The 12,732-nt window shown below is 35.0% G+C and overlaps 2 protein-coding genes across 2 annotated transcripts; one reads left to right on the top strand and one right to left on the bottom strand.

Moving 5' to 3' along the window:
- Positions 1-234: 234 nt before the first annotated feature.
- LOC137722111 (peroxidase P7-like) lies at positions 235-1,609 on the top strand. Its single transcript, XM_068461090.1, has 2 exons — positions 235-310; positions 1,263-1,609. Exons 1-2 carry the CDS (start codon positions 235-237, stop codon positions 1,607-1,609), a joined length of 423 nt encoding a protein of 140 aa, XP_068317191.1.
- Positions 1,610-5,032: 3,423 nt separating this feature from the next.
- LOC137722110 (chemocyanin-like) lies at positions 5,033-8,647 on the bottom strand. The gene is made up of 3 exons (XM_068461089.1): positions 8,470-8,647; positions 8,183-8,370; positions 5,033-5,230 (listed from the first exon to the last, which is right to left on the bottom strand). Exons 1-3 carry the CDS (start codon positions 8,645-8,647, stop codon positions 5,033-5,035), a joined length of 564 nt encoding a protein of 187 aa, XP_068317190.1.
- Between the last annotated feature and the right edge of the window lie 4,085 nt (positions 8,648-12,732).

The following is a 12,732-nucleotide window of genomic DNA, read 5'->3' as shown; positions in this document are numbered from 1 at the left end:
CAACCGACCCCAACAGTTCTACCAACAAACTCCTGACATCCGCAAATCCAATTCCAGTTGTGGAGAGATAGATGCAGAGGAGTATATAGATAAAAGCAAACCTTATGTTTTGCACACTGAGAATGGAATTGGAAAAATGGAAACTTGACTTACAGTTTGGTTTTTTTCCCAATTTGATTGCAGACATTTTTACAGATAGCATTGAGCGGCTGACAAAGGTTGAGAAATCCAAGAATGGCTGCCAACAAGGAGTTAATCGTTTACAACTCGATGACCCGACATAAGGAGATTTTCAGGCCGATAGAACAAGGTCAGGAGATGATCGCAAAAACCAATTGAGGATGCAGAGGGGGGAGAGTAAAGAAGGTTGTGGTGGAAGTGGAATCGTGAAGGTTCCAGAACCTCTCCCGACTCCCGTTATTTTTGATGTTGGGTTTTTTAACTTTTTTTATCGAATGAGTTTTTTACTCATTAAAGAGTAAAAAGTGAAAGAAAAAAAAAAGTAACAAGAATTCAAGTTTTATTAAAAATAACAAACACGGGAATTGTTAAAATTTTAAATAATTTTTTTTTCCTTACTATTATCTATTATATCAAATTTTATTGAAAAAATATATAAAATATTTGATTTGGAACAAGGGCATTTTAGTAATCATGCTGGTTTATATTCCGATTCTACTAAATTAGTAAACAACTTTATGGAATTAATGTCATTTCTATTCCGATTCCAGAACATTTAAGTAAACAGCTTCAACAGGAATCCGATTCTGACTCCATCTCATTCTAATTCCTCATCAATCCAATTCCTCCTCAATTCAATTCCTCTCAATTTAATTACGGATTAGTAAACGCGCCCTTATAGTTTAAGTTGGGTGTAGAAAGAGGTTATGTCGGTTCAAATAAAATTTCTCTTCGTTTACATGTGTCATTTTTAGTATTTATATTATTTAATCTTTTTTATTTTGCTCGAACAATTTATTTTGCTTCTAGTAGGGCGGCCCTACATGGAACGTCCAATTGGGGCGGAGGGACTCCACCAAGGCTAATTTCTCTGACGTTTGGCGTTAATATCCTATCCCCGAGCTTCAACCTTCCTGATTTGATCTCTCTATTTGAGCGCAAAGGGTTCAATTCCAGAGAGATGGTAGCCTTGTCATGTAATTAACAAATTATTGTCTTTTCGTTCGATTATAACAAATTTACATGTCATAATACGCTGTGGTGTGGGACTTTGTTGCTGCTTCTCTATCTGCTCAATATAGGGGCACACACCTTTGGAAGAGCACATTGCGTTTTGTTTTACCACCGCGTGAAGGAGGACAAGGATTTAAATGTGTCACTAGCCGAGAAGCCAAGGGCGCTCTGCCCAAATGGAATGGTCAGCAACATCTTCATTTTTACTCTACCACTCGACGGCACCACTACAATCGAATTTGACCATGCCTACTTCAAAATTTTGGAGATGGAAATGGGCCTCCTTCATTCGGATCAGCAACTCATGAGCGGTAAACTCACTTCATCTTATGTCAGAGCGTATGCAAAGTTTCCTGATAGAATCCATTCGGACTTTGCCCAAGCACTGCAAAAAAGGGCACTCTGGACATACTGACAGGCCAAGGGGGAGAGATAAGAACAGTGTGTAGGAAAGTCAATCTTCCAAGTAGATCCGCTAGGGGCGCGATGCATATCATAATAAATACAGAAGATTGTAGTTTAAAATAAATATTGAGTTGTGATGTAGAGAATGAAGAAGAATGTTGAGTATTTATAAAAGGACAAAAAAAAAATTTCTGTTTTTTCCTATCTTTTTTCAAATTTTTATATTTTTTATAGTTGAATTAATTTTAGTCACTCGCCCCTCTTCCCGCTTGTATTACAAACGTCTGACACAAAAAAAAAGGGTAAATTCATTGGAGCAGCACACTGCGCCTCCTTTTACCACCGCATCTACAATGACAAGGATTTAAATGTGTCCCTTGGTGAGAAGCTAAAGGTGGTCTGTCCAAAGGAGGAATGGCTCAGCAATGTCACCAGTGTGACCCAGCCACTCGACATCACAACTGATACCCGATTTGACTTCGCCTACTTCAAAAATTTGGAGATGGAAATGGGCCTTCTCCATTCTGATCAGCAACTAATGAACGGTAGCCTGACTTCATCTTATGTCAGAGCGTACATAGCATATTCCGATACATTCCATTCGGACTTTGCCCAAGCAATGCAAAAAATGGGAAGTCTGGGCATACTCACAGGCCAAGACGGAGAGATAAGATCAGTGTGCAGGAAAGTCAATATTCGATGTCGGGCCGCTAGTGGTGCGATCCAGAATATTTTTACTAGTATGGTGTGTCTCCTAGTGCTAGCTATATTTTTGTTTTAGTTAGTAAAATTTTTAAATAACAAATTTTCCACACAATCACTCCAAAGCTGCAACTGTAATCTCTGAGCTTTGTTACTCGACTAGTTCTGTTAGTCTAACAAGTAATATCTGCTCATTTACAAAATAGTTTCTACCTCCTTCGTAAACTATATAATATCGTTATACCTTTAGCAAGGGGGGTGGTGGTGAAGTTTTCTCAAGACAGAGAGAGCAAGGGGCCAATTGCAGAATGCTACTACTGAGTAGATAGAAAGAATTGAAGGTTTATTCAGGTCTAGACCCGATAACAGCGGTCTAACATTGGTCATGCGTGGCAAATGATTAAGTTCAAGGCACATGTGCAGTAGCCTGTTGACCTTCCGCAAACAAACTAAATATCAGCGATAAATAAAAAAGACATGCATTTAGGGCTCCAAGTTTTCTTCTTAAGCTTGTGGATTTAATGAAAATGAACAGGGTTCCATCTTGTAAGTTCGAAAGAAATCATCTAAAAACTGTGGCTACTGGCTGATCAAGGTGACCCAATGTCCCACAAAAAAAAGGGTAAAGACGTTCAGAAGTTTTTTCCTCAACGTTTTGAGAGAAGAAAAGTAGTATTAAATATCCCCAAATAATTTTGGTTTAGATACAATTCATCATAGCCTATCATAACTGTAGAAAGCTTCTTATAGCAATGTATTTGATAGTGTACTAATACTCTATAAATCTTGTTTATTTGCAATGTGTTATAGTTTTCTACAAAACTTTTGTCAGAAATTAGAAAAGGTTTGTTGGAAAATTAGCTATTATCCCTTTTATAGGAAAATTAGAATTTCTTACAGTTTTTCTATATCATTTAGATTAAACATCTGTGCCTTTTTTAAATTTGATTAAAGTGCTTTGACTAATAACCACTCAAGCTAAATTACATGTCATTATTATATTTTTTAAAATTAAAATAATTTTTGAATTTATCCTTTTATCTGCATGATGCACATTTCCTTATTTAGTGGAGATATTAGTAATTAAACTATATTTTCTCTTATTCCAGATATGTTTTTTCTGTCACATCCCGGCCCGGGGTGGATCACTAATTTTTGAATTTATCCTTTTATCTGCATGATGCACATTTCCTTATTTAGTGGAGATATTAGTAATTAAACTATATGCATGATGCACATTTCCTTATTTAGTGGAGATATTAGTAATTAAACTATATTTTCTCTTATTCCAGATATGTTTTTTTTGTCACATCCCGGCCCGAGACGGATCACTTTCCGGGCCCGCTCCACCACCGTAGCACGATATTGTCCGCTTTAGGCTTACCATTCCCACACGGTTTTGTTTTTGAGAACTCGCAAGCAACTTCCCAGTGGGTCACCCATCATGGGATTGCTCTAGCCCCCTTCTCGCTTAACTTTGGAGTTCCTACGGAACTCAAAGCCAGTGAGCTCCCAAAGGCCTTGTGCTAGGTAGAAATGAGAATATACATTTAAGGATCACTCCCCTGGGTGATGTCGGATGTTACATTTTCGATCACAGTTTTTTTTTTTTTTTCCAAATAGGCGGTGATCAACATAAAAGCTCCGTGTAATTTTTTCAATTTTTTTGTGAAATTATATTTTTTTTGCTTTTTTTTTTTTTTTAAGTATAGTTGTTGACGAATTATTATTAGGTACAATACATTACGCATATATTATTTGCGGGTACGTTTGAATTTACAAAAATCATTAATTGGTACGTTTGTTTTGATACATATTGTTAATATTGGTACATTATTTTTATTTTGGTACGTTTTATTTTGCACACATTGTGTATTGGTACATTTATATTTTTCTCAATCCTATTTTCTCTTAACGTAATAAAAGAAAAACTTATTTCGGTACGTTTGATTTTATGGGATTTTAAAATATTTTAAATTATTTTGATCGTAGATAATTATTGCTAAATTGTAGCATTATTGTGAAAATATATTGAATTGAACCAACTTGCTTTTTTTTTTTTTTTACAATTATCTCTAACAGATGAGAGTGTAATTAAAATGCTAGATTATCGGAAATTTGTTACAATCTAATGTGCATATAGCACCACAATTATGACAAAGAAAAAGTTTAATCAAATCACTAAAAGACATGGATGTTTGATCTAAAAAAATTCAAAATTGAGGTGTCTCAATCAAAAGATCCCTTATTTTATTATTGTTTATGTTTTTCTTGTGGGCCAATGATATTAGAGTTTCTTACCCATTAAAGATTATGATTTTGCTTTAGTTTTCACGATATATAGTAGTGCTTGTATTAGTTTATTTGAAAAGTCATTCGCATGTAGCCTCTTGGGTTATGTAGCCGTCATGGCAATCTTTCGTTCACTTAATAAAATTATATTAGTTTATAGTTAGTTTGTTCGTTTGTTAATCGTGCACTCTGATATTCAACTTGGTATCAGAGCCAGTTTGATCCTTCAGGGTTAAATGTGTTCTTGGTAGCTAGTTTGTTTGTCTTGTCACGTTCCTCTTCTTCGTTGTGCCCTTGTTAGGGTTTTGTTACTTACAAAATAGAGAGCAAAAAAAATTGAATCTGTTTGCTGCATCACGTCATCGTCTTCTTTTACACTCGGAACAACCGCCACGAACCCGCACCACCATCCACGTGTGTTGATCTGCAGAACCATCCATCACCGCTGCTGCTCGACCACCACCCGCCACCGCTGCTGTTTCTGACCTGCACGCTGCTCCGCCATGAACCATACCCATATCGTACCCCCACCTCGCTGCCTGCCTGAACCTTCCGCTGCATCATCGTCTTGCCACTCAGTCACGCCTGCACCACTACTCCTACCAAGCCCCTGCTGCTGACCGCGTTCGACCCACAACTGTCGTAGAACCCATATCGAGTTGCGTTGCGAACCCAGATTGCATGTTTTATTGTTAATGTTGTTTGGAGAAAAAGAGAGGAAAAAGGAAAAAAAAATAAACGAAGAGAGAGTAGTAGTTAGGTTTTGAGGCCCACACGGCAAGGAAAAAAATGTGCTGTTTGTCTTTTGTGTTTGACCTTTCTGAGGCCCACACGGATATCATGGAAATAACTTGTTGTTGGAGCTTGTTGTTGCAACGATTACTCGAGTACTTGAATTGGTGACTACTCGAGTGACGTTGTGTGCTGGTGAACTGAAGTTTGTTTGATTGAAAGTTCGCACTGGCATTGGGATTGGAATATTTCACTTGCACCACTTGGAATACTTTCGCTCATTCGCCTATTTGCTAGCTTGATTGCTTGCTCGCTTGTTTTGTCCACCTAACGGAGCTTGTCTTGTCTTGTCCGCCTAACGGAGCTTGCATCCGCATCGATCTGCTTGTTGGAAAACTCATGACATGTACCGCCATGAGTTTGACGGGGGTGTTGAAAAATTAGTTATTATTTTATTATTGTTTATGGTTTTCTTGTGGACCAAGGATATTAGAGTTTCTTGCCAATTAAGGATTAGGGTTTTGCTTTAGTTTTCACTATATATAGTAGTGCTTGTATTAGTTTATTTGAAATGTCATTCGCAATGTAGCCTCTTGGGTTATGTAGCCATCATGACAATCTTTCGTTCACAATAAAATTATATTAGTTTATAGTTAGTTTATTCATTTGTTAATCGTGCACTCTGATATTCAACTGCTGCTTGAAAGAATGCAACTGATAGCTGGTCTGATGTAGGTATTCGATGATCACCGTATGAGTCTTGTTTTCACCAATGTAATCAAGCGCTTTGGCCAGCAAACTCCTCACACAATATGCACACATTATCTTTCCCGTGATTAGACGGGGTAGGAATTATGAACTTGGTAGAGTTGCGAACAGGACGTCGTCTTTGACCGTGCTTGGTGTTCGCCCCCTAAATTCGCTATGGTTCCCGTGGACATGCCAGGAACTTGCTCGAACAAGAAATTGGTGGGTGTGAGCATGCTATTACTAGTTGCCGCTAGTAGACAGAATTTAAATGATTGAGATTGCGCTTGAGTTCGACGTCTAACAAAGAGATTGCGCCATTAAGTGGGAGTGGCTCAAATCAAAGTTCTTTCTTTACCTTAAAGATAAGGACTTTAATTATGTGGAGAGATGTAACAATGTGTAAATGACAAGTTTGCTGGAAGTGTAACTAACAGATGAAAGTAAATGACTGGAAATGTAGTTGTACAGAAATGTAATATTTATATTACAAAGTTATATAAATGCAAAAGGATGCCTAATACAAGGTTGGAGCTTGTTCCCAAGGGATTGGGCAAGTTACTCTAGTCTTGTGGCAATTTCTAGTGGTTTGGGGAATGGTTTTGAAGGTTGTAAATAAAAATACAAAGGAAATCAATACTACCGAGTGAGCAGCAGAGCTAAAAACAAGGAAAGTAAAGGGTGCTTGACTAAAAGTAAATGTTTACAAGGAAACTGAGGAGCTGATTTGAGTTGAGTTGCTTGATTGATTGGTTGAATGTCCACAACCCTTGTGCCTCTGCTTCTTTATATAGAGAACTAAGAGAGCCTATTTGATGAGAACATTGAACCTGTGGAGAGAAGCTCCACTGCCAGCTTGCCTATGAAATAATATTAAAAGAAGCAATTTTGCATTTCCACCGCATGTCTATTAATCTCACTTGCAATAAATTAATATTTAAAAGAAGCAAGTTGACTTCTTTCCTCCACATGTCCATCTCTCAAGTATGCCAACATCCTTACTCACAATAAAGCCATCGCTTCAAGCCATGTGGAGCTGACCCTCCTCCCCCCTTTGATATAAAAAAAAATCGTTTGTTCAAATAAAAAATACAATAAATAAATATAGAAGATTGTAGGTGAAATAAAGATTGAGTTGTTGTCATAATCGTCCACGTATCATAATAAATGTCTAAAAAACATAATAAAGGTCTAAATAACAAATATAGAAGATTGGAGGTAAATACATATAGTTTTGTTGTTCTTATCATCCACGTGTAATAATAAATGTCTAAATAACATCATAAATGTCTAAATAACAAATATAGAAGATTGTAGGTAAAATATATATTGAGTTGTGATGCGGAGAATGAAGGAGGAGGTTGAGTATTTATATATAGAAGGTACAAAAAAAAAAAAAAATTTGCCTTCTTATTTTTCCTTATTTTTTTCAATTTGTATATTCTTTCTACAATTAGCTCACGTTTGGCCGTTGATTATTTTAAACGGGCGCCTTATGGGTAATTATAAAGGAGTATGATGATTCTCTCCCTTCATATTCCTATCTCATTCCCTCCATTCCTGTCAAACTTTGTTTTTTTGTCTTATTGTCTTTATAAAAAAAACTCAATACAAGATATTGACGTGACTTCATCGTGAGGGGAGAAAGATTAGGAGGAGGGGGGGGGGGGGGGGGGGGGGGGAGGAGGATTGTGGGGGGTTAGAGGAATCCACCCCCATTTATAAAACCGCGTTAAGGCTGGAGATGAGATGCAAAATTGCTATCACCTTCTCATCACTTTCAGTGAAAAAAGCCTAAAGACTTGCTTCAATTCTGAACCTAACGTTACTTTTGTTGTATTTTTAATTTCATTTGGTTAAATGATGACCCTCAAGATAACTATGAACTTGATTTAGTTGGATATTTAAAGTATTACCAAAGCGGAAATTCTTTCATAAATAAATAAAAATTGTAATTATCCAAGTTCTCATATTAGGTAATTCAACAACCAAATGTGAAAACCAATTATTTCATAAATAAACAAGGAAAAACCAAAATAACATTCAAAATATTTACTCAGCAGATTTTTTATTTGAGGGAAAGCTAATATATCTCTCAGTTAGCGAAAACCTTGAACTTCAATTTTTCACAGTACTCATGATAACTAGGAACAAAAAAATTGTCACCATAATCTAATATCACACGATCATTTCCTGAATTGTAAAATTTCTTCAAATCACTATATGCGTCGCATAACCGGTAATAATAGTCACTTATTACAGTGACAAATGAGCAATATGGACAAGTGTATCGGAAAACTGCACAAAAAGAAAAAACAGTTGGAAAAAATTAGACCATATATTCATTAATCAAATATGAGGATGAAAGAAAACTCTTAAGCCCTATGAAAATCTTACTCAATACATCTCCAGCCTTGAAACTCTTGCCTTCAAGCCAGCGAGACACGTTAGTTTCTGGACCCCATCCCTGGTCGTCCCCTACAACGAATTCTGCTGCATGAGCTTCTTCACACTGGAGCAGCAACAAGAAGGCCGAAACAAAAATTCCAGCAACCCAAATTTTTTTCATTGCCATTGCCAACGTCTAAGTGGTGGATACTACCTTCTTATCCTTTTTTCTTGTATGGGAATACGCTGAGGCGCATTGCAAATCAATTTATACACTACTCATCCTCTCTTGCTATTTAATTTCTTGATTTATTTCCTTAATTTCCAAGCTTATCCAGTCAATTTATTTTGACAATCTACCTACTTTTAATATTTAACAACTTAGGGGTGTAGTCAAACTCGGATTTGAGAGGATTTTAAAAGACTTTAAAATCCTAGTGTAATCAATTAAAAGATTTTAAAGGATTTTACAATCTATTCAAATTTAGGTGTAGTCAATTAAAAGATTTTAAAGGATTTTAAAATCCATCCAAATCTAAGTGTATTCAAAAAATTAAGATTTTGGAGGATTTCAATAAGTTGTGGATTTTGTGGGGTTTGAGAGGAAAAATATATATAATCAAGACTAAAAAGAATCCAACCTCACCCCCTATGATTTCAAATCCTTCCACCACAATCCACCACAATCCACCACAATCCATTCAAATTCTTTAAAATCCATATGAATTTTGTAGGAGTCTTTAATCCTTTTAAATCCTTTTAAATCTATCACTTTTAAAATCCTTTAAAATCTTAGTTTGACTATACCCTTAATTCACCAAACGATATTGTTCGTTAAAAAAAAAAAAATCGAATTTGAACATGGGAACGTTGATGTAAGGATTCCTTCCAATCTTTCTCTTTCATTGATGGCCAATTGTTATTTGCTTTAACCACTATTTTAAAAATTCTCGCCTAGGATAACCTAGACGTTAGATGGCTGACCACCGTCTTGATTAATCTTTAGACGTTTGAAAATTAAGAAAGGGCGCCTATATCTGCTTAGGTTTCTGTCTAGCATGTCCAGACATGTTTAAGCACCCGCCTAGATCACGAATTTCTCTTAGACAGAAAATATATAACCTTTATTTTGCATTATGTTCTAATACTTTATAATATATATATATATATATATATATATATATATATATATCATTCTATTTTATAATTTATGTATCCCAATGCAATTATGTGTATTTAAGTATAAGTAGACACTTATTTATACGATTTATAATAAATTTACTTAAAACCGCATAAACCCCGCTTAGCAGCCTAGGTAGTAGACCCCAGTCCACCGTCCGACTGCCACCTAACGTTTTTTAAAACCTTAGCTTTAACTCGTTAACATCACAATTCACATACATCGTTTGTCCAAAAATTATATAAAATAAAATAAAATAAAAAAATCACATGCGTATTGGACCTTCTTTACTATTTTGCAGTGTAAATTTCATAGGAACAGGCCCAAGTAAACGACCATGTAAGCCCAACTTAAAAAGGAGCAAATATAGGCCCGGCTCATGGACTCCATACCCTTTCTCTCAAATTGGCTGCCGCAATATGGATTACTAATTTATTTGACTGTTCTTTTAAATTGTAATAAGGGATGGGTTCGGTTTCATTCGATTCAGTTTTTTGCTAAAATCTAAATCAAACAGAAACTTCGATTTGATTTTGTTTTTTGTTTTTGTTTTTTTTTTTCCGATTTGATTTTGTTTGGTTCGGTTTTGGTTTTTTTATATTTTATTTTATAAAACAATTTTTTTTAATATGAAATTTAGAAAAAGGCTTGTATTGGTAGACTAATAATAAGAAAATGGGGAAAGTAGAAAGTGGGAAGGTAGTTGTACATGTACAAGATCATATAAACCAATCATATTCTGTCAACAACCTCAATTGCAAAGAAAAATCTATTCAAAAAACAAACAAATGGAGAAACTATTTCAAGTTCCAAAGCCTTCCAAAAATTTCCTCTATAACTAATGAAATATCCTCCCTAATTGAACCAAGTATGCTCCTTGAAAAAGCCCTAGACTTAGTTTCAAACTTGACAACAAAGTTTCACAAAAGAAACATCATGGACATACATTCATAAAGTGTAAAGGTATTCGGTTCAGTTAAGTTTTTTTTTTTTTCGGTTTGGTTTTTTTTTCTTTCGGGTTTTTGTTTTTTAGTTTCGGTTTGGTGTTCATTCTTTTTTTTTTTCCCTGATTTTGGTTGTTTTTTAACCCACCCCTAATGAAGATGTCTTTCTGTCACTTGCATTCTATCTAACTGATCTTGGATTTGAGCTTGTTTACCTCGGAATTACAGTGTAGTAGTTGGCCTTTTTACCTTTCTCTCCAGGAAGTTTCGAAATAAAGCTAACTATACCATCCCTCTTGTTGAGAGTATGAGTCTCATATCGAGAAAATAATGGACACTGCATGCGCTTATAACTAGTTGAACTACTTTTTATATTGTTAATTAGTTTTACGGTCGAACCTTAACTCTCTTCACCCTGTACTGTTGAAGTTTCTTAAAAAAGGAAAATCTGTCTATTGTATGTTTTCCTAATAAATCAAAGAAACCTAATGACTTGGACACATGCTTGATTGCAAATACAGAATGCCTATCGCGGATCCTTAGGGAGAAGATGGTGCCGTTTGTAGGTCAATGTAGCAATTGAACCATATTTTATGGTCTTAACGTTGCAAAAAATTCCATGACCAAAAAGTCCGTGAGAAACTTTGAGCATATGGCGTCGGGATGCAAATAGTCATGGTGTCTATAATATACAATGCAAAGTGTGGCTCGGGAGCACATGGAGCGCAAGGGTTTGCCTAGGCTCTAAGCAGTTAGTTAATGTCACAATTAATTTTTAGGCGTTTAAAAAATAAAAAAGAGTGTGTAAGTTTGTCTGGGCATCACAACTCTCACTTAAATAGAAAAAGATAACTTTCATTTTTTATTTTATTTTTTAATAATTTGTAAGAGAATTGTAAGATAATTGGATGAACACTCATTATATGTTTGTTCTCCATGTTTTCGATATGTTTAATATTTTATAATTTATATGTCATTTTATATTGCAACTTATGTATGCCAATAAAATTATATAGTTTTTTTTTTTAATTATATGTAGACATTTATTTGTATGTTATATAATAAATTTAATTAAATTAAAAAAGACCACTTAGAGTCCCGCCTAGATGCATGAGCATTGGGTTCCTACCCATCGTCCGACCAGCACCCAACGCTTTTTAAACATCGTGTATATGTAAAGGCAACATACATGAAACATTAGGGTTTACGTATATGCATGGTTCTACTTAAAAAACCTGTAAACCCGTAAAACTGTACAAATGTGTTTTATACAGAGCAATTATGGAACATGTTTTCAAATCATGATTCGGTCAGTACAAGAGGTGGATTGCTCTAGTGTTTAACATCTTTCTTTTTAACTCACTGCATTGTTAGTTAGTTTTAAATCTCTTTCTTCATAAGACCTCTTACTTACAAGTAAAAAAGAACACTTTGTGATTAAATTTCAGATGTAGTGATTCCCTTAGAAAGTTGTAGTATACGTACTCAAATTAAGTGAGCGTCTGAAATTTGACAAGCATGATTTTAGTCGTCTTCTTCTTTTGATATATATTTTCAAAGACTTTGGTATATAATTAAACAATTGTATATAATAATATGCGATAATGGTGACCGGCCAAAAAGAAAAAAAAATATAAAGAGAAGAGCGACGTGATTGTGACTAATTAGAAGTAGAAGCTCAAAGCTCGTTTGGAAGCGCTTTTAAAATAACTAAAAGTGCTTTTAGTAAAAGTGTTTTTGGGTTCTAAAAGCATTTAAAGTGTTTCATGCAAGAAGCACATAACTAGAAGCACTTTAAATGTTTTTTGAGGATCACTTGCATTTTGTTAAAGATTGGTTCCAAAAACAATTTCACCAGAAGGGCTTTTAGTCATTTTAAAATAATTCCAAAACTTTCAACAATTCCACTAAGAATGCACACGGTTGATCGTATGGCATGATTCTTATTCGACGTGGGCTCGAGTTCGACGAAGGGTTTGCATCATGCATGAATCTTTGTTATACCCTATCTCTTCTAAAAAAGCTATCTATTTTACTAGGCAAAGGTATTGCCAATTTGCAATATGTTTTTATTTTTATTTATTTTTTAGCTGAAAAAAGTTTAGGGAAGAAGAGGTTACTTCATCTCAGAGTTAGGACATATCATAA

This window comes from Pyrus communis, chromosome 17, assembly GCF_963583255.1.
Source record: "Pyrus communis chromosome 17, drPyrComm1.1, whole genome shotgun sequence".
Taxonomy (NCBI): Eukaryota; Viridiplantae; Streptophyta; class Magnoliopsida; order Rosales; family Rosaceae; genus Pyrus; species Pyrus communis.
The sequence above is the reverse complement of the archived record's forward strand: the minus strand, read 5'-3'. Positions and strand labels throughout refer to the sequence as shown.